This window comes from Danio rerio, chromosome 22 (genome assembly GCF_049306965.1).
Source record: "Danio rerio strain Tuebingen ecotype United States chromosome 22, GRCz12tu, whole genome shotgun sequence".
NCBI lineage: Eukaryota > Metazoa > Chordata > Actinopteri > Cypriniformes > Danionidae > Danio > Danio rerio.
Genome location: NC_133197.1, coordinates 41,260,187 through 41,279,297, shown reverse-complemented (window position 1 = coordinate 41,279,297; position 19,111 = coordinate 41,260,187). Strand labels below are relative to the sequence as shown.

Below are 19,111 nucleotides of genomic sequence, written 5' to 3'. Positions count from 1 at the left end.
GAGAGGACGTAAGAAGGTGAGAAGGACGAGATGTGGAGCTTGATATGGTGTACAGTTTAAGCAGAAGAAGATCTTGATCAACACGGCATGAAGAAAAGTCTACATCTTATTATTTATATTCATATATTCAGTACAGTATGCATGTAGTACTTTACTGTATGTCTGTGGATACTGAATATAGTGTGCAATGGGAAAATATATCAGTGACAATATATTAAAGCAGAAACACAAAGCTTGCTTGGTTTGGGGACTTTGTGGACTCGCTGTGCATGGATGGATTTGCTCTTGAGTGTTTCAGCAGTGAAGATTACAGCACACTGCAGCTCTGAACACTGGACTGACACTTCACATTTACTGAACTTTGTGAAGCTGCTTTGACACAATCTACATTGTAAAAGTGCTTTAGAAATAAAGAGGAACTGAATTGAAAAAGACTGAAGCTGGAGAATACACCAGGAAGAAAACAAAACCTGTCGAATGATCAAGATGTTGTGTTAGAATGGTCAAAAACAGAATTTGCACCAGTGTTAATGAGCTTTACATATTAATTCTGCAGCTTTTCTGTTGAATAAATCAAAAGTCTTCAATTGCTTTTCCTCATACTGGACTACTTATGCACATTCAGCATGCTTCACCATGACTATAGCTTCAGTTTCCTCCGAGACAGATTTGATCACATTTCTTCCATTCACAGCTTTTACAGGGTATATACAGGAATCAGAGAGTGAAATTCAAGACCTTTTAAGATCTTTTTTAAGACTTTCCAAGCATTTTAAGACGTTATAACCACTTTTCAACCAGAAACACTGGAAAGATTTTAATATACAGTGTATTTACCAAATATTAATGTAAGAAATTAATCCAAAACTAAACCTTCATTCATGTACTGAATACACATCTATCAAATCTAGCTTATTGAGCAGGTCAGCGCCTGTAGAACTGCAGAAATGCTGGTGTTGCCTTGGTTAATGCAGTCAACACGGCAGCATGATGTCAAATCCAGCAAGATTTCATAAACTGCACAGCATCCTGACATTCACAGATTTATTCAGGCAAACTTCATTTGTTAACATGTTCTTACAGCAAACCATAGGTAGTAGGTCATAAGCTCTCCTTAAAGTCATATCAGTGAACCGCTGTAAGATTCTGCCACTAATGCATCTGTATATAACTGAACATTTAAGGACAAATGATCCTTTTATAGTACATTACGATCAGTCACATACCTGCATCGTGAGCCGTGAATGCACACAAATTATACAAAGTTATCAAAACATTCAACTGAAATCTTGTGTGACTTTAAAATAAAAACACTCCCATATTACTGATGTGTTTTTCTGTGATATTAGTTTGTCTATTAATGCTTCTGGCAGCAGACACCATCATCTCACTCGTCTGCGCTTTCCTGTTTGTTTGTTTGTTTGTTTGTTTGTTTGTTTGTGGGCGTTCCACATAGTTTGGTTGCTCAATTTTCATTGGGCAGAACAGAAGTGTGCTCCCTCAATTGGCTAGTAGGTCTGTCACACACAGACGGCATGCACGCATTTGTGGGGGAAATTAAATAATACACATTTCATTATGCAGCCTCTTGCTGTTAGCGAATCACAACGTTTCCAATCGCGATTGTTTTCCTTTCACTCAGCATGCGCTGTCAAACTTCATTGAAGCAGCTCTCTGCTTTCAGTCCATACTTCAAACTCGCAGCTCTGAGTTTGTCCAGGCAGTATTTAGCAGTGTTTGCACGTCCTTTATGGCATAATTCATTGAAATGGAAGTAAAATAACATCCATTACAAGTCGATTTAAAAATGCACCTTAATTGTTTTGCATTTTGGATTGTTTCAGTTGAATAAAATACTTATTTATTTAGCTAATATTTGCAATAATATATAAACACTATTTTCCATTCATATAGCATGTGTGCATGCCCTTTACAGCACAGAATTCATTAAAATAGAAGTAAAATAACATTCTTTACATAGATTTAAAAAGCACCTGAATAGTTTTGCAGTTTGTGATTTATTTATTTTTCAGTGGAATAAAAGACCATTTTCCTTTCATATATTTCATCATTGAAGTCTCACTCTCATGCACCGTCTCGTGGAGTAAGCGTCTCGTCACACCCCTAATCTAAAACACTGCAAAATAAATGGAAACTTTTCTTTTAACATGGCAGCTTTAATTTTGAAACCCCTCACAGTTCTGTAACACATTTAAACCCTTATTAAATTATAATGTCTCATGGATAACAATCGTTAAAACTGCAATCGTCCCAGTCTGTTGACATTTCAAAACAATGCCATGTGATTCATCAGCACGGGTCTATTTATAATCATTGCTGTGATAGAGGAGGAAAATAGCGAGCTTCAATGCTCCTCCAGCACAGCCCAAAATAGCCAGTGGATGTTACAGATGAATGACATGTGTTAGCCCCATCACATCTCAGAGTGGAACTGGTTCATATGGAAGGTATGCTGTGAATCTGGAATGAGGAATGCTTTGGGGGAGGCGAGCGAGAAGTCAACATAGGACAGATACGAAAAGACAGGAGTGTCCACCATACAGCCTCAGTTCACAATGCCTAATACAGGCCAGCTGTGTTAAGGGGCATTCACCACTGGGGAAATGGCTAATTCATTTATATATTAGCTTTACAATCTGTGCTACGAGACAAAGAGGAGACCTTGATCACTGCACATGATGTGGTTTATGAATGGAGCTGGATTATGCAGTGGTTCAGAAAACCTTTAAAACATCTGTAAATCTGATACTAGTTAAGATTCGATGTATATTATAAAATATTGTGTATTGCAAATTAACTACTGTAGTTTGATATTAAAATGTATTGTGATTTTGGTTTGCACATTAAATATTTATATTGCTTGGCCGTAATGCCATTCCCCCACACATTCAACCATGCAAAGCTGTTCAACATATTAATGATGTCTCCAGTTTTAAGAAGGTATACGTGCCAGCAAGTCTATAATAATAATGGGTCTTACCTTTGTACTCAGGGGTGAACTCCTTCATCTCTGGTGGCAGGGACTCATAGAAGCGCTGCTCGCGGGTGATGAGAGGTTTGCAGACGGTGTGGTCGTCATAACGCATCATACTGGTGTGACCGCCCACCTGGTGAATGAACGGCTCCAGGGGAACGCCACCGCAGCTTCCCTGTCCTTGGCTGGCGCTGTGCTTGCCCGCCTCCATAGTGTGCGGGACACACATGGCGTTGGAGGACCACGTGGAACTGGGGGCATGGGCTCGGGCGCGTAGGCCTGGCGAGCACGGGGTGCAAGGGGGCGGCTGAGAGCACACGCTGCCGCCGGGAGGGGGAGGAGCCAGCACGCTGACCCACCTGCCGACAGATCCTGGCCTCAGGTGCACTGAGATGAATCCGTAAGTCCGCCTATCACAGAGACAGAAAAACAGACCACATGGAACAATTCTTTCCAGAATCCTTCAAGCTCCATCAAACCTCAAATACATTCGATTACAATAGAGAAACTTCACAGCACTCAGGTCTCTGGTTTGAGTCTCGGCTGGGTCAGTTGGTGTTTCTGTGTGGAGTTTGCATGTTCTCCCCGTGTTGGTGTGGGTTTCCTCCGGGTGCTCCGGTTTCCCCCACAGTCCAAACACATGCGCTATAGGGGAACTGATCAACTACACTGGCTGTAGTGTATGTGTGTATGGGTGTTTCCCAGTGATTGGTTGCGGTTGGAAGGGCATCTGCTGTGTAAAAAGCATGTTGGAATAGTTGGCGGTTCATTCCGCTGTGGTGAGCCCAGTTTAATAAAGGGAGTAAGCTGGAAAAGAAATGGAATGAATGGATGGATGTAAACACATTTTCAGATGTTAGAAACAGAATGAGTCTCAAGGAAATCTCTAAGCAATCATGCCTGCTCAAAAACTCACAATTAGAAAATACAAACATCCAAAGCAGGAGTCCCGAACCCTGTACTTTTAGGTCACAGGTGCTAAACAGGTGCTGAGCTTGGGGCGGATACGATCAGCAGCGTCAGCCAATGAAATTAGTCCATAATCAACTGTATGAGCTGGGGTATTTGCATAAAGCGATCTGATAGGCTGGCATGTCTGTTGCTGTTTGAAGAGTTGAGATGTTCCCAACTTCTGCAGCGAGCAACACCACTGAAGCGACGCCGACGGATCCACAATGCAGTTGGGCAACGGCTGTCGTCACCCCGTGTGAATGCAGCATCAGGCTTGTTTGATATCTACAGATAGATGTGCTGAAGCAGGACTGGAACTGAACTCTGCAGGGCTGCGGCTCTCCTGAGACAGATACGGTTGCAGTCGTAAGTTAAGGAGAATTACTTATACGACTGAATAAATTTCCCATTAATTGTATTTTATTAACGTCCAGCATCTAATGCGAACATCTGTGTGTGTTAACAAGCTCAAACGTCTCCTGCATTTCTAGATATTTCTGCATACAGTAGTGTGTTATTCATTTACAAAACTGCATTTGATTCATGTTTTACTCGTGTACGTCACATGTTTAATGAGCGTTTTCTGGCTTACAAACTCGTTTGTTTAGTTCTGAGCAAATTCGTGCACACATGTATTAAAGGTTAAACATGCTACAGGAAATAAAAATGCACACACTAAAATAAACAGTAAAACTGTATTGTGTTGTGCTTTCTGCTGTTTTTACACCAGTGGGCTCAGTTTTTGTAATCTGGCCTCGCGCCCCTCAGCCCCACGGGTCAGCACTGCTCTCCAGGAACAGGGTTGGTGACCCCTGATGCAGAGCTTTCCGTTCGTCTCATCAGTCTAACTGGATAAAACCTGTTTTACTTTTCAGGTTCTCCTCAAATCTTCCGACCAATCAAATGCTTTCTAGTGTCGGCTATGTCCTGCCCTCCTCGAGATGCTTCTTATTTAATTCGCCAGAACTCTGTGCAGATACACAGTACAGTTCCAGGCTTCCTGATCCACAACAGGGATGCCGGAGGAAACTCAGAGACTCGTCAGCTTTTGAGCTGAGAACAGATTTATTTCTAAACTCCAAATACAACACACAAACAACTGTGTAAGCGAGTAATCTGCTGAATGACTACCGCAGATGACAGACCTCGAGTGACACATGAGACAGTGACGACTCTTGATGACGTGTGCATGTGTAGTAGTGGTGTCCCGTTCCTTTCCTCCCTACCACTTCACACTCTGCTTCAAGGGCCAAAGGGAAGGTGTGGGCATAGGGACAGGGCTATAGAATTGAGACTGGGCCTTGATAAGGTCAACAGAAGTTATTTTTGTAAGATCTACAGTTCTGTACATCACTGTTATCTGTGAAATAAAAGATGAGATTACTGAACATATTCGACTGTTTCCTGTGCTGATATACACAACATTCTCTAATTTAATAGTGTTATTTTTTTAATTATTTGCAATAATTTATACATTATATACAGTTGAAGTCAGAATTATTCACCCCCCTTTGAACACATATTTATTTCTAAATATTTCCCAGATGATGTTTAACAGAGCAAGGACATGTTCACCGTATGAAAGTCTTCTGGAGAAAGTCTGATTTGTTTTATTTGGGCTAGAATAAAAGCAGTTTTTAATAGTTTAAACAGCATTTTAAGCTCAATATTATTCGCCCCTTTAAGCTATATTTGTTTTGGATAGTCTACAGAACAAACCATCGTTATACAATAACTTGCCTAATTACCCTAACCTGCCTAGTTACCCTAATTACCCTAGTGAAGCCTTTACATGTCACTTTAAGCTGTATAGAAGTGTCTTGAAGAATATCTAGTCTAATATTATTTACTGTCATCATGACAAAGAGGAAATAAATCAGTTATTAGAGATGAGTTATTAACACTGTTATGTGCAGACATGTGCTGGAGAAATCTGCTCTCTGATACACAGACATTAGGGGAAAATAAACAGGGGGGTGAATAATTCTGCCTTCAGCTGTGTGTGTAATCCTCAAGCCTTACATGAGGATGAATACATGAACACTTTTAGGTAAACGAACTCTTTAAAGACCCTCACAGAGCACTGTGTACATGTGAATCAGAGCAGTGACAGCACACAGCAGTCAATCAGCTGAAGGAAACAGATGTTTGTAACCTTTCATTACCTTGAGAATGTTTCCCAGAATGCCATGCAGCTCTGCAAAGCAACTGGCATCAGCTGATCTCACAGCCTTTATTACATTAGTCCCATCATCTCAGACACACACGTGGCATCCATTCCTGACAATACATCAAGTTTAATCCATGTGTTACCCAACGTGTCATGGCACACGCGTGCAGCTCTCACGAACCGTTTAAAAACAGACAGGCCAATGTTTGGCATGCTCTTACACTTGGACATGTCTTGATGGAGTGTGATGTGTCAGGAAGGCTGAGCTGCATCATTCCACACTGAACAAAATCAGGTTAAGGATCCTCACATTTCACAGTGCCAAAACAATTAGAGACGTCTCAGACATATCCGAGTGTGAACTCTCACCGCCAGCTTGAGCTGTTGCATCAATTAAACAGTAATGAGAGACACAACTCGCATGCACCTGCTGGAGAACGTCAGAATCACACACAGGCAACAGGCAGACAGATTGCACGCTCACTGTGTTAGTTATGTTCTGGAGCATCACGCTGTCAAACATGTTGATCCATCAATAATGAAATATTTATTTATGTATTTTTAATTTATTTAATATCGATGCGATCTTGCTTTTGGTTAGTATCAATACTGGCTTTGCTCTCCGTCCTCTCTCTTCTCACCAGCAGGGAACTGAATAGCCATAGGCTGATTTCACCATTTAGAAATGTGCAGATATGATAACAATATTAACACAACAAAACAAAATCAGCACGCTCTCCGTCATCCTGTCTCTCCTGCCGGCGGCGCTGACCTCTTCAGCTGTGTGATCTAAACTGTGTTCATTCACAGCCTTTGCTCTGCTGTTTCTGAATCTAGCAGACTATGAGGATGAATCAGACATGCACCTCTGCTAAAGTGATGCTGCTGTTGTTGTTGTTTGCGTTGTTCCTTTTTTGCCATTTAAATCTCTAAACGTAAAGCTGCAGTGGCTGATTGTGTTCAGGAACATGTGTTGTTGTGCTGGATGAAAGTCTCTTCACAGTCTAATAGCACTGATTACAGTACACAAGTGTTTGTGCAAGCACAAGAAAGCAGGTGAATACTGAACGCGAGGATGATCAGGAGCACAGTGAGACAGGTGAACGTCGCTTACTGATGTTGTGAGCGAGGCTCAGTTGATGTGAAGCGCGCGAGTGATAAATGAACAAATATTAACTGATATAAATATAGGATTTCAAGACTTTTGAATCAGAAAATACAATAAGATTGCTCTAATTCAGTTTTTACAAGTGATGTGTTGCTTTTTGGACTTAAGGACTGCTGGGTATCAATATTGGGTATCAATAATTTTCAAGGTATGGTGATGAAGTTGGAAATTACAGTATCGTGGCAACACATTCATTAAAGTGCTGTGATGAAATATTATATATATATATATATAACATGTTGGGTGTATTTTAGAAAAACTGTAGTTTTATATCAAAGCCAAGTAACCTCATGTGTTATACTGTACCTTTAGCTGGCTGTCATACACACATATACACAAAACACAAACCTAATCTGTCAGTGATGCACAAATCCTACTGCTCCGACATGACCTAATGGATCTTCAAGTCTGATTCTAGATTGACATGCAGTGTGAAGCTGTGGGCTGACAGTACCACTATTAATGCTGAAATCCTGCCACTGTAATCAGACATATAGATCAGAGCTGGGTCCTGCGGGGCTGATGATGTCCTGCACAGTTTAGCTCCAACTCTGTATTAACACACCTGATTATAGAGGATCTTGGAGACACTGATTAGCATGTTCAGGTGTGTTTGATTAGAGTTGGAGCTAAACTGTGCCGGACACCGGCCCTGCAGGACTGAGTTTGCCCACCGCTGATATAGACTCATCACCACAGGGCTAGAGACCCATGAGGGCTTCCTGTGACAGGAGACTATAAAGCCAAAGAGGGAAGTTTTGGATAAATGACAAGAAACTAAATCCAAACAGAATAAGAAGGGAACTTTCACTGTCAGAGCTCTGCTCATCTGCCAAAGGTTATATGGAAAGAGAGTCACAAACAACATTAATCTGCTCTTAAGATGTCCCGATGTGTCTGAATGCGGGCCGGCCCCACAGTAAATGAGATTTGTAGGGCTCGTCCGCTTACATCACTGCTCTCTGTATCAGTACACACAGGCATCAGCTTAAGGGGCTATTTAGGGCTTGTCTTCATTGCACTTTGCATTTAGTTAGCATCTTTTGCGTTATTAGCAAAGCCTAATATTTGGGAAGTGAACAGATACAAATGATTTTAGAGCGAATCAGAAATAAATTCTGTTCAGAGGATAATCAAAACCCCTTAAAGCCCACGTGAAGTCAGAATTTATTTTGCTAGCTCATGCTGTTATTCTTGAGGTTAGGCTTGCACCAGCGTTTCAGAAGATCTCGCTTAATCTGGGACTCCACACTGAAGGCTTGGTAACTACTAACCAGTCTGTAACTAAAGTTGTTCTCACTTCGGTTGCACCACATGTTCTTAAGGCAAAGTGTAAGCTCTCTATGAACTAATCGTTGAATGACGTAAAATCCAATCAGAACCATTTTGGCCTGTTTCCACTGAGTGTTACGGTACAGTACAGTCTGGTATACTTTTATGGCCAATTCTCTGTCAAAAGGTACCTGAAACTGAACCGTACCGCACCACTTTTTGGGTATCCTTTGCAAAGAGTACCTAGCAGAACAAAAGGGTACCAAAGGCGGAGCAAGACGCGCGTCTGAACGCTATTGGTTTACAGAGATACGTCACTCGCTCGTGCAACAGGCTAGAATGAAAAAGGAAGCACTATGTTTTAAATACACAGCCGAGACATTACACCGTAATAATATATACATATGATAACGAGCCTGAGCTCAAACAAACCTTGTCATCGTCTTGATGAACAGCCACAAAGCCAAGAAGAACAGCAGAGTCTGCCCTGAGTATTTTACAGGGTGGTCTAAAGCGCGAGCTCTCGAGCTGATGATAATAACGTGTGTGTTTACTTTGACATGTACTTCATTGCAGACATTATAATAAACATTATTTAATGTGTCCCTTATGATTTTGTTTATGTTTTTTTGTTAAATAAACACATTCCAGATTTGGTTCTTGCAACAGATTTCAAAACATCAAAACAGTAAAGCATGTCCCACAATGTAACGCTGCCATTCCCTTTCACACCACTTCAACCATGTTTAGGGATTAAAGTGATGAACTGTTTCAGGTGTAAAGATGTCCCATTCTCTCTGCAAACATGTCTTAAATTAGGCAACAGTACGAGGTCCTTGATGCATTTTGTGCTTAAAAAATGGCACACATTCTCTATTGGAGACAGGTCAGGACTATGGGCAGGCCAGTGCAGTAGCTGTCTCCTCTTCCTCCACAGCAGGACTCTGTATTGTGAGCTGAACGTGGTTCTGCATTGTCTTGTTGGACTCTGCATGGGCGTGCTGGAGGAGAAGGCAGCATATTGAGCTCCAGAATCTCTGTGTGCTGTTCAGCATTACTGGAGCATCACAGAAGAGCAGGTCACCACTGACACAACCCCGCTGATGCTTTTGTTATTTGTCCAGAGCACACAGCATGCATTTCTCCTCAAAAATATCTGAAACACTGATTCATCTGAGCACAGGACATGTCTCCACTGTGACGGTTCATTCCAGACGCCTCTGAGACCAGAGAAGTGGACGGCGCTTCTGGACACTGTTAACATAGGGCTTCCTCTTGGCACAGTGCAGTGTTGACTGCTGTTTGTGGATGTGACTCTGTATTGTGCTGCTTGTCACAGGTTTAGCGCAGTAGTGCTGAGCCCATGTGCTGATCTGCTTATAGATGAATGAGGACTCTTGATGCAGCGCCCCCTGAGGGGTCGGAGGTCACGGTTGTTCAGCTTAGACTTGCGCTCTTGTCCTTTACGCACTGAAACTCCTCCAGATATCTTCAATCTTTAATGTTATTCTGCACTGTTGAAGGTGAAATATCCATGTCTTCCTCTCTTTCTCTGATGATCATTGTCTTCTCTCATATCTGTTGGCAAACCGGCGATCCTTGCTCCATCTTTGCTCCTGAAGGACCTTTCTTAAGATGCTACCACTGTAGCAGATCATAATCACAATCACCTGTGTCACATCACATCATTTAACTAATCTGCCTGATTACTGCCCTAAACTGCTCCTGTCTCGTGTTTTTAATGTGTTGCAAGAACCAAAAATCAAATGTGTTTATTTTGAAACAAACAATATAAATCATGAGGAACAAATTAATTAATGTTTGTTGTATTTTCTGCTATTAACCACAAGTCAAAGTCAATTCAGAAATCACTTCTTCTATTTGCGTATTGCACACTGTCCCAACTTTGTCAGATTTTGGGTTGTAGAACACTTTAGTGAATAACAACATTAGCCAGTTTACTACAACAAAAATCTGTTATTAAACAGGTTCAGTACTTCACATATTCACATGCGCTGTCTGTTTATTTACAGTTGTGAATTGCATTATGGGAGTTTTTCTTTGCTCTGTTCACTTTAGATGTTGAAAATTCCACTCTGCAGTTTCGACAGAGTGACTTTTATTGACATTTTAATAGTTTGAGGCAAGATATTGCTTAATAAATAATATATAGAGAATTAAAAATAAGAGAAAATGTGCTGCAGTTTATTACAAGGTTTTTGTAGCAGAACACCAACACACACAATATACAGGGCTCGAAATTGTGACCATTTTGGTCGCATATGCGCCTGAAACTTAAGCAATGCGCCCTCATAATATAAATTGGGAGGATATTGTGCGACTGCATATAATGGTTGTAGTGTGACCCGTTTTGGTTTCTTTTCTAAAAACATGGTAAAATCTGTCTTCCCTGCCGCTATATTGGTTCATATTAGCTGTCAATCACTCAAGGCTTTCTGCTGTCAGCTGACAGGGAGGGAGCTTTTGTGACCGCGGAGAATGCAAACGGCTGAAGAGTGAAAGTACACCGACTCTCGATGCACTGCATGCACTGCGTGTTCGGCCAACACAATCTCACGGCAATTCATAACAGTTTTATACGTTTCCTCGTGAGATCAGTCTGCAACAGCGCAAATGTCCACTACAACACCATCGCCAAAGAAGCTCGCCTTTACTGAGTTTAAACTGATGCGGGTTAGAACAGAGAACAGTATTGATATTAAAACCATATACTGAGCATTAAAACGACACGAACCGAAACCAAAACTTATATAAGTGAGACTTTTCTTCCTTTCTTTTTGTCTGTTCTTTCTTGAGGGGTTTATTATTTTTCTATTTATTTACTGATGACTGCTTTGCAGCTTTCAGCATTGAATTAAATGATTTATTATATTATTTTGTTTGTTTTGTAGCAGAAATATTATTTATTAAATTGACACGCATATAAAAACAGCAGTACAAAATAAATATTTCTCACTGCAATGCTTCATTTGTGTTTGATGCAAACTATTAGTTTATTTTTCATAGAGTAACAGCAGGACTTTATACAGCAGATAACTTACATTAAAGCACATTCAAGGCAGCATGATGATGATGAGAAATATAATTCATTATTAGTATTATTGTCATCATCGTCATCATCATCGTTATTGTTTTATAATTATTCAACATTCATTTTGGAATTATTGCACAGATATTAAGTCATCACAGCATTAGTTAGATAGTTGTTTCTGGGTTTTGTTTGTCCCACTTGATGTTGTTTTCAAATACAATAAATCCTTTAATATACAACTTGTCAAATATATCAATCATTTTTTCTGGTGCTCCTACATTTTTTCTGGTGCTCCTAAATATTTCAGGTGGGGAGCACCGGTGCCACCAAGTCAGAAAGTTAATTTCCAGCTGTGATATAGCACTGCAGACTACTCAAAACAATGCAAAAGGTACATTTTTCCACTTTTCAACATCAAAATCCTTTTGAGGAACGATCAATATCCCATAACGCAATCCAAAAGCATGAACAAGTGGAAACATCATGTCAATGAAAACTGTCAATTCACAGATATTTTACACTGTAGAATCAACCAGGTTATAACAAATCTGGGTAGAATAACAGAATCAAACTTCAGCAAACACTTGTTACACTGCTGCCCATGTTCAAGAGCGAAGCATTACTGACTACTTTCTGATGTTGAATAGCTCAGATCAACTTTAAAGCGTCATTTCTGCACTGGAGTTAGTACTTACGGTGTGTGGAACTAGATCCTGTTTGTCCATGCATTGACGTATCCATGCATGTTTCTGCATATGTGAATGTGTTGATAATTCCAAACGTGTTGCAATAGTCAAACATATTAGCTCTCACTCCACAGCAAACAGCAGCACTTCAGCATCAGTATCTGGACAAAGAAACAGACGTCTCAAGGACAGATCTGATTTGGCACAATAGTGGGAGTGGTTTAGCTCAATAGGGGGAGGAGTCCGAGACTAAGAATAAAAGTGAGAGACAGACACAAGGTAAGACAGGTGACCCTGCTAAGCTTCTTTGAATGGCTACCTGGGTGTTTGCAGGCAGGGATGGATAGATTAGAGCCTTACGCTGACTGCTGGCTGAACGCCATTACAGGGTTAATTTTAGCATTTGTCATGGCTGGATTACAAGGACAAAGTATGAATCAGGGGTGCCATCAAAGGCTGGGAAGATTATCATCAAGCTGAATGTAGTATGAGGGATCAGAACCACTCAAGATGTTGTTTTAAAGTTCACACCGGCGCATGCAGCTCTGTTTGGGAAATATGATGCTAAATGAAAGCACAGCACTGAGCACAGATCTGCTGTTTGAAGTTAAGGCACCCTCAGGGGCTGTTTCGCCAGCTGTGTGTACGGTTACAACTAGTTTAGCCAAGTTTTGACCAACAAGGCTTTAAACTCATTACAGTGAAATAAAAACTGTAAACTTAAGATCAAGCGGACCCATTGTCAAAGATCTCTGAATGATCCATTTGGACCTGCAGTAGTTTCCAGTCCAGTCTGGAAGCTCTTAAAAAGGCCATGTGCATGCATAAACAAGGTTACAGCAAGCTATAAGGTAGGGCTGTGAAATTAATGGAAATTTGGGTCTTCTAGGGGGTCTTCACATGAACTCAGCTGCTGCGCTCGTGCATCCAGGTTAATCATGAACATCTCACTACCGCGGTCTGATTATGTTTCAATCAAGGTTTATATGCATCAAATACATAACATCTGTGCCAAACATCTAAACTGACCAACATATTAACAATAATACAACCGTATAGCCCAATTAAATGTAATTTGGACACTATAATACCTGTTTCATAACTTTAAACTATCAACAACCACCACTGAGCTATATTCTAGCGATCGTTCTTCCCGGATTTTGGCATAGTCCATTTCACGTGAGAAGGCGGGGGTGAATGGAAGAAAAAGAAAGTCCTAAACTCATTCTGACTGAAATAGTGTAACAAGCCAAAAAAAACAAACAAACTCAAAACTTCATCCAAGATAATGTGATACAGAGATTTAAGACTATATCATTACTGCTGAATGTGGATCTACAGTCATCTTCATTCATTCGTTTTCTTGTCGGCTTAGTCCCTTTATTAATTCGGGGTCACCACAGCGGAATGAACCGCCAACTTATCCAGCAAGTTTTTACGCAGCGGATGCCCTTCCAGCTGCAACCCATCTCTGGGAAACATCCACACACACACACTCATACACTACAGACAATTTAGTCTACCCAATTCCCCTATAGCGCATGTGTTTGGACTGTGGGGGAAACCAGAGCACCCGGAGGAAACCCACACCAACACAGGGAGAACATGCAAACTCCACACAGAAACACCAACTGAGCCGAGGCTTGAACCAGCGACCTTCTTACTGTGAGGCGACATCTTAATCATCTTAATTAAAGAATGTTCAATTATATTTAACATTAGTTTAGTTAAAACTATCCAGTGTTACGTATAACTTAATAACTGCTTTGTTTAGATTTAGTTTTTTTGGCTGCACATTAACACATCTCTCTTGTTAAACAAGAGCACATAGATATTGAAAATGTCATATATTGCAGTAGTTTTACACTAGAACAGGAGCACAGGCACATCTGTGTCTACTTAAATATGTCCAATGGGACTGCAGCATCACGCTCGGATACACGACTGTCCAGAAGTGGACAAATGATGGCATGAAGCACACACACACACACACACACACACACACACACACACAGACACACATTCAGAATGAGATAGTAAATGATTAATAAACTATTGAAATTAACGTTTATATGTCTTATTATTCAGGCATATATTAATGGTTATTATGTATGTTAGTAAATGCTTTATTAACTCAACTTCACCTAGTTTTGTGACCTAATCTAAAGTGAGGACTATTCATGCTTTAAGAATCCTTTATAAATGACTAATAAAGGCTCAGTTAAGATCTAAACATGAAAAATGATGTTATTTATTCCTATTCAATTAAAGATACACAAATGAAACTGTACTTCAAATAAAAAATCAATATTTGCAACCTGATCTAAAATAACATCACTGTAGAGTTTAAACATTACATTTTATTACATTGTTTAATTATTACATTGTTGTTTTATCCAGTTTTGTTGTATTTTGACACTCCTGTTATTCAGCAGTGTTTAAACTTTACAGTAATTTTACATTTTAGAAAAGATTATAGTTCATTTGATACTGAGCCTTTATTTGTCATTTATAAGGGATTTATAAAGCATGAATAGTCTTCACTTTAGATTAGGTCACAAAACAGCATGAAGTTGAGTTAATAAAGCATTTACTAACATATTAATATATGCCTGAATAATAAGGCATATAAACGTTGATTTCAATAGTTTATTAATCATTTACTAACTCATTCTGAATGATCCTAAAAACCCTCAACTACTCTTAAACACAACTGGTTTGTAAATAATGCAATACTTAATTTAGTAATGAAAAATAAATCATTTACTAAGTATGAAAATACAATTATTAAGCACATTTTAAATGTGTTTATAAGTCAAGAATACAGCATTTGTAGCTGCAGTTATAAACTGCTTACTAACATTTATTAATGTAGAGTTAATGCTCAACAGATAATGAATTCACTATTTGCTAATGCTTAATAAATGATTTATAGTGTGTAGTTATTATAAAGTGTGACTTTATTACATTGAATATTCCAAAAAGCAATAGAGACACTCAGCTTCACAAACGGCTCAAATGTCAAGCAAACTGTCTTGTTTTACTGCTGACTTAAATTCCTTCAGCTCCAGAAAACGATGTAACATGTCTATTAAAGTACAGCATTGATCACAGTCTCTGAAACAGTGATGATGTTGGTTTTGAAGTCATTCCTACATGAGATTTCTGACACGATACACAAAGTAGAATAGCAGACAATATAGTCAGTGTCACTGGTAAAGTTTGCTTTATATTTGCACATTCTCCATGAAAATAAAGCATTAATATAAGCAATACAAAACTAATATTATTATTCATTAAAATACAGGGTGGGCCATTTATATAGATACACCTTAATAAACTTATTGGGAATTTCACAAGAAAAGCAGTGGTGTGCTTGGTTTTAAACGTAACTTTATTCTGTCATGAGTTATTAACATCCCCCTCACATATACTAATGTGCCACAAACAGGACGCTAATAACACCAACCATTCCCATTTCATTAAGGTGCATCCATATTGTCCAGCCTGTATATTAAAAATATATAGAAAACATAGAAATCATATTTCAACCACTTCAGTACAACAATCTCAAGTAAATATGACTTCAAACAACATTAATGCTGTTTCAATGACTGTGATCAATGACGATGAATGCTGTACTTTGATAGTCGTCGTCTGCTAATATGATTTCCCTGTTTGCTATACTTTTCTGAAACGATATTATTAAGGGGAAAGTCTGAATGTGTGAATATTTACCTCAATAAAAGGTATTCCTCAATATTGAACAATATAGAGACAGTGTCACTGAACGAATGAGAATATAAACCAGCTTTACTTCAATTTAGACGTGCTAAACAATATAGATATCATTAAAATGAATAAATGTGTGACAATAAAACCAACTTTACCCTCATGTCTGTGTATAGCAAACATCAGCAACCTTCACCTGCTGAACTAAATGCTGTATTAATAAGCAACACAAACATTAATAAGAAATCAAGCATAAACTCGACCTGAATTGTTCTGGAAAGACTACAGAAGTGAAGATTTAAAGCGAATATTTATATAAGAGAAGGCAATTCTCCCAAAAAAGCCAGTATTTATCGAGACGTGTGAGCCAAATATCAGAAGACAACAACGCTAATTCAGCTAACAGCATCAGTATTGTTGACAATCACACGCAGACAGAGGGAAGATCAAGTCACGTTTGTAGTCCAATGTGAGACTTATGTAATCATACGATGCTCATATCGCCGTCATCATCATCTATTATTCTCTTACAGACAACTGCATATGCATCAAACACACGGACATGAACATATATTCGCGTGTGTGTGTTTATATAACACGTACAATATATAAACACACACACACACACACACACACACACACACACACACACACACACACACACCATGTCCAGTGTTATTATACTAGTGACCTTTATCAAACGCGATGTACATCCTACATGCGTCAATCAGTCATTACAGCACGTGTAAACTGCAAAATCAACACGTCATGAAACCTTACATATGTAATAAATAACGACAGAAAGCGGGCACCATGAGGTCATAATAATAACGTTAACGTTACACACCTGATACCGACTCCTCGAGGAAAGATCCCGTCTCCTTCAGATGATTCTTTAGCGAGCACTCGGTATATTTCGTGATTAATAAATGAGTAGATAAATAAGTCAATGTTTTGATGTGACAGCCCCTGGTGTCCTTCGTGTTAGCACGTCGGCTAATATCTTCGTATCTGCCCAGCTAAACTGATTGAGTGTGCTGTAACTCCACTAACCGAAGCCCAGCTGTGTTTCACAGCAGTAAAGAAATGTCCAGATGAGTAGTTTACCGTGTTATCTGCTGAAGCCTGTTTTAATTCTTAAAATCTGTGGATGCTAGCTGATGCTAACCCACACACACATACCCCATAAGCTCCCGAAAACACATCACCACATTTAAAGAATAACCACTGGAGGAGTGAGAGACCGCTCTCCAGCGCAGATAATGCTGAATAATGGTCAGATTCAGCCGCTATGACTTCATCTTGCCCGTGCAGCTCTATTGGCTAATCCTGGGAAAATAAAGACTGTAGTGATATTCATATTTAAAAACAAATAATTACATATAAATCGTCTTTTTATCTTAAACTTGAACAGCGTTTGCCTTGCCTGGCCCTGACAGATCATTTATATAAGAGGGGCTCTCATCTGTTCTGGAGCCCTCTCTCTCTCTCTCCTGTGCTATTATAATGAAAATAATCGACTCAATAAACACTAACAAATTTAAATATCTGACTAGCTAAGTGCGATAAATCGCATTTAAAGCTTTTAATATATATGTATTTCTAGCCAAAACACGCTGAGTACGTGCAGCCGCCGGAGGAATACTGAAATAGTATCACAAAGTGACAACTAGACCCAGCAGCAGCAGCAGCAGCAGCTTATACTGCCCCCTTCCGGAGGAGCTGCTGCCACTGCAACACTCTAACTTCAGTTCATACACGAGTGCGCTGTTCTCTGACGCGCTGTCATTTTGACATGTCTAAAATCTAAAAAAAATCAGCATATGCAACAAAATAAGAGCGGTACATTTTTAGATCTTGCATAATGTATATCCTACACATTCCCAAATTGCTTTGATATATCTAATGTGTGCTCACGTAACATCTTTGGAATGACATTATCTTTTATTTATCGTCCTTATTTAAGCCGCTACTGCACGGTGTCACCATATAAACATGATATTTATGTAGTTTCCCTGCAACTGTTTATGAAAAACCAACATTATTTGTCGTTGTTGTTGTTGTTGTTGGAAAGAGAAGACCTTAGATTAGCCAATCAGAGCCGGCCCAAGGCATAAGCGAGCTAAGCGGCTGCTTAGGGCCCCATGGCCACCAGGGGGCCCCCAAGAGAGCATGAAATTACTAACTTTCGTTTTTGATTTAGTTTGTTGGAGAGTTTGGTTATAGATTATGGGTGGGGCAAATATATCAATATGCTCTGGCGCCAAGAATCGATATTTATCTAAATGTACAAAAGATCTGAATTAATTAATCTACTCTGACTGCAGCCATTTACCGCTGTGACTGCAGTACACCCAGCTGCCACCAGGTGGCTCTTCCCGTAATGGTGGATCAACAATACATCAGAGACGCAGCAGCCTTTATAACCACTGACAGATGAGCCATTGCAATTGTGAAGCTTCATACAGGAATATGGGCTCACACTATTTAATTCCACCAAAATATATAAAGATATCAATAGGACAAGAACACATCATTTGAAGGGTTTTTCATTTGTTTAACCCTTGCAGACCTTTGCAAAGTCTTGTAGATGGTATTTTTGCTGAAATATTAGAGAAATTAAAAAACTTTAAAATAATGCTCTTTTTAGATTGATGAGTAATTAACTAATGTTCTCCACTGCTGGAGGCATTATAAGTGCTCAGAGGAGTCTGTGCTCACCTTTCTGAGCATTACAATCAGTTACTGTTCTTGAAGAAAATATATTAATCTAGTGGCAATGCAACATTTTGCATGATTAAAAATAAACCAGGGCTATGCATAAAACACATCAAATAGGTGGGCCAAGTTGTAATAAATGTCTTTAGTTTACAGAAAACTAGAAAGCAATACATTGCTATTTTTGTTTTCTAACATGCACAGTTGAAGTCAGAATTGGTAGACCCCCTGAATTATTCGCCCCCTGTTTATTTTTTCCCTAATTTCTGTGTAACAGAGAGCAGATTTTTTTCAACACATTTGTAAACATAATCGTTTTAATAACTCATCTCTAATAACTGATTTATTTCCTCTTTGTCATGATGAC

General features: G+C 39.4%; 1 protein-coding gene across 4 annotated transcripts in view; it reads right to left on the bottom strand.

The window, feature by feature from the left end:
• Nucleotides 1–19,111, bottom strand: part of ip6k1 (inositol hexakisphosphate kinase 1) — a 45,152-nt gene that overhangs the window by 9,582 nt on the left and 16,459 nt on the right. For 2 of the 4 annotated variants that reach the window (XR_012398020.1, XM_005161878.6), the window contains exons 1-2: nucleotides 16,874–17,672; nucleotides 3,002–3,405 (exon numbers count right to left, since the gene is read on the bottom strand). Coding sequence is in view for 3 of the 4 variants with exons in the window: in XM_005161878.6 (XP_005161935.1) it covers nucleotides 3,002–3,224 (223 nt within the window). In the remaining variant the exon portion in view is untranslated. Of the gene's footprint in view, nucleotides 1–3,001; nucleotides 3,406–12,303; nucleotides 12,456–16,873; nucleotides 17,673–19,111 lie in introns of those variants that run through there. The other 2 variants (XM_687812.11, XM_073937696.1) reach the window with 2 other exon arrangements.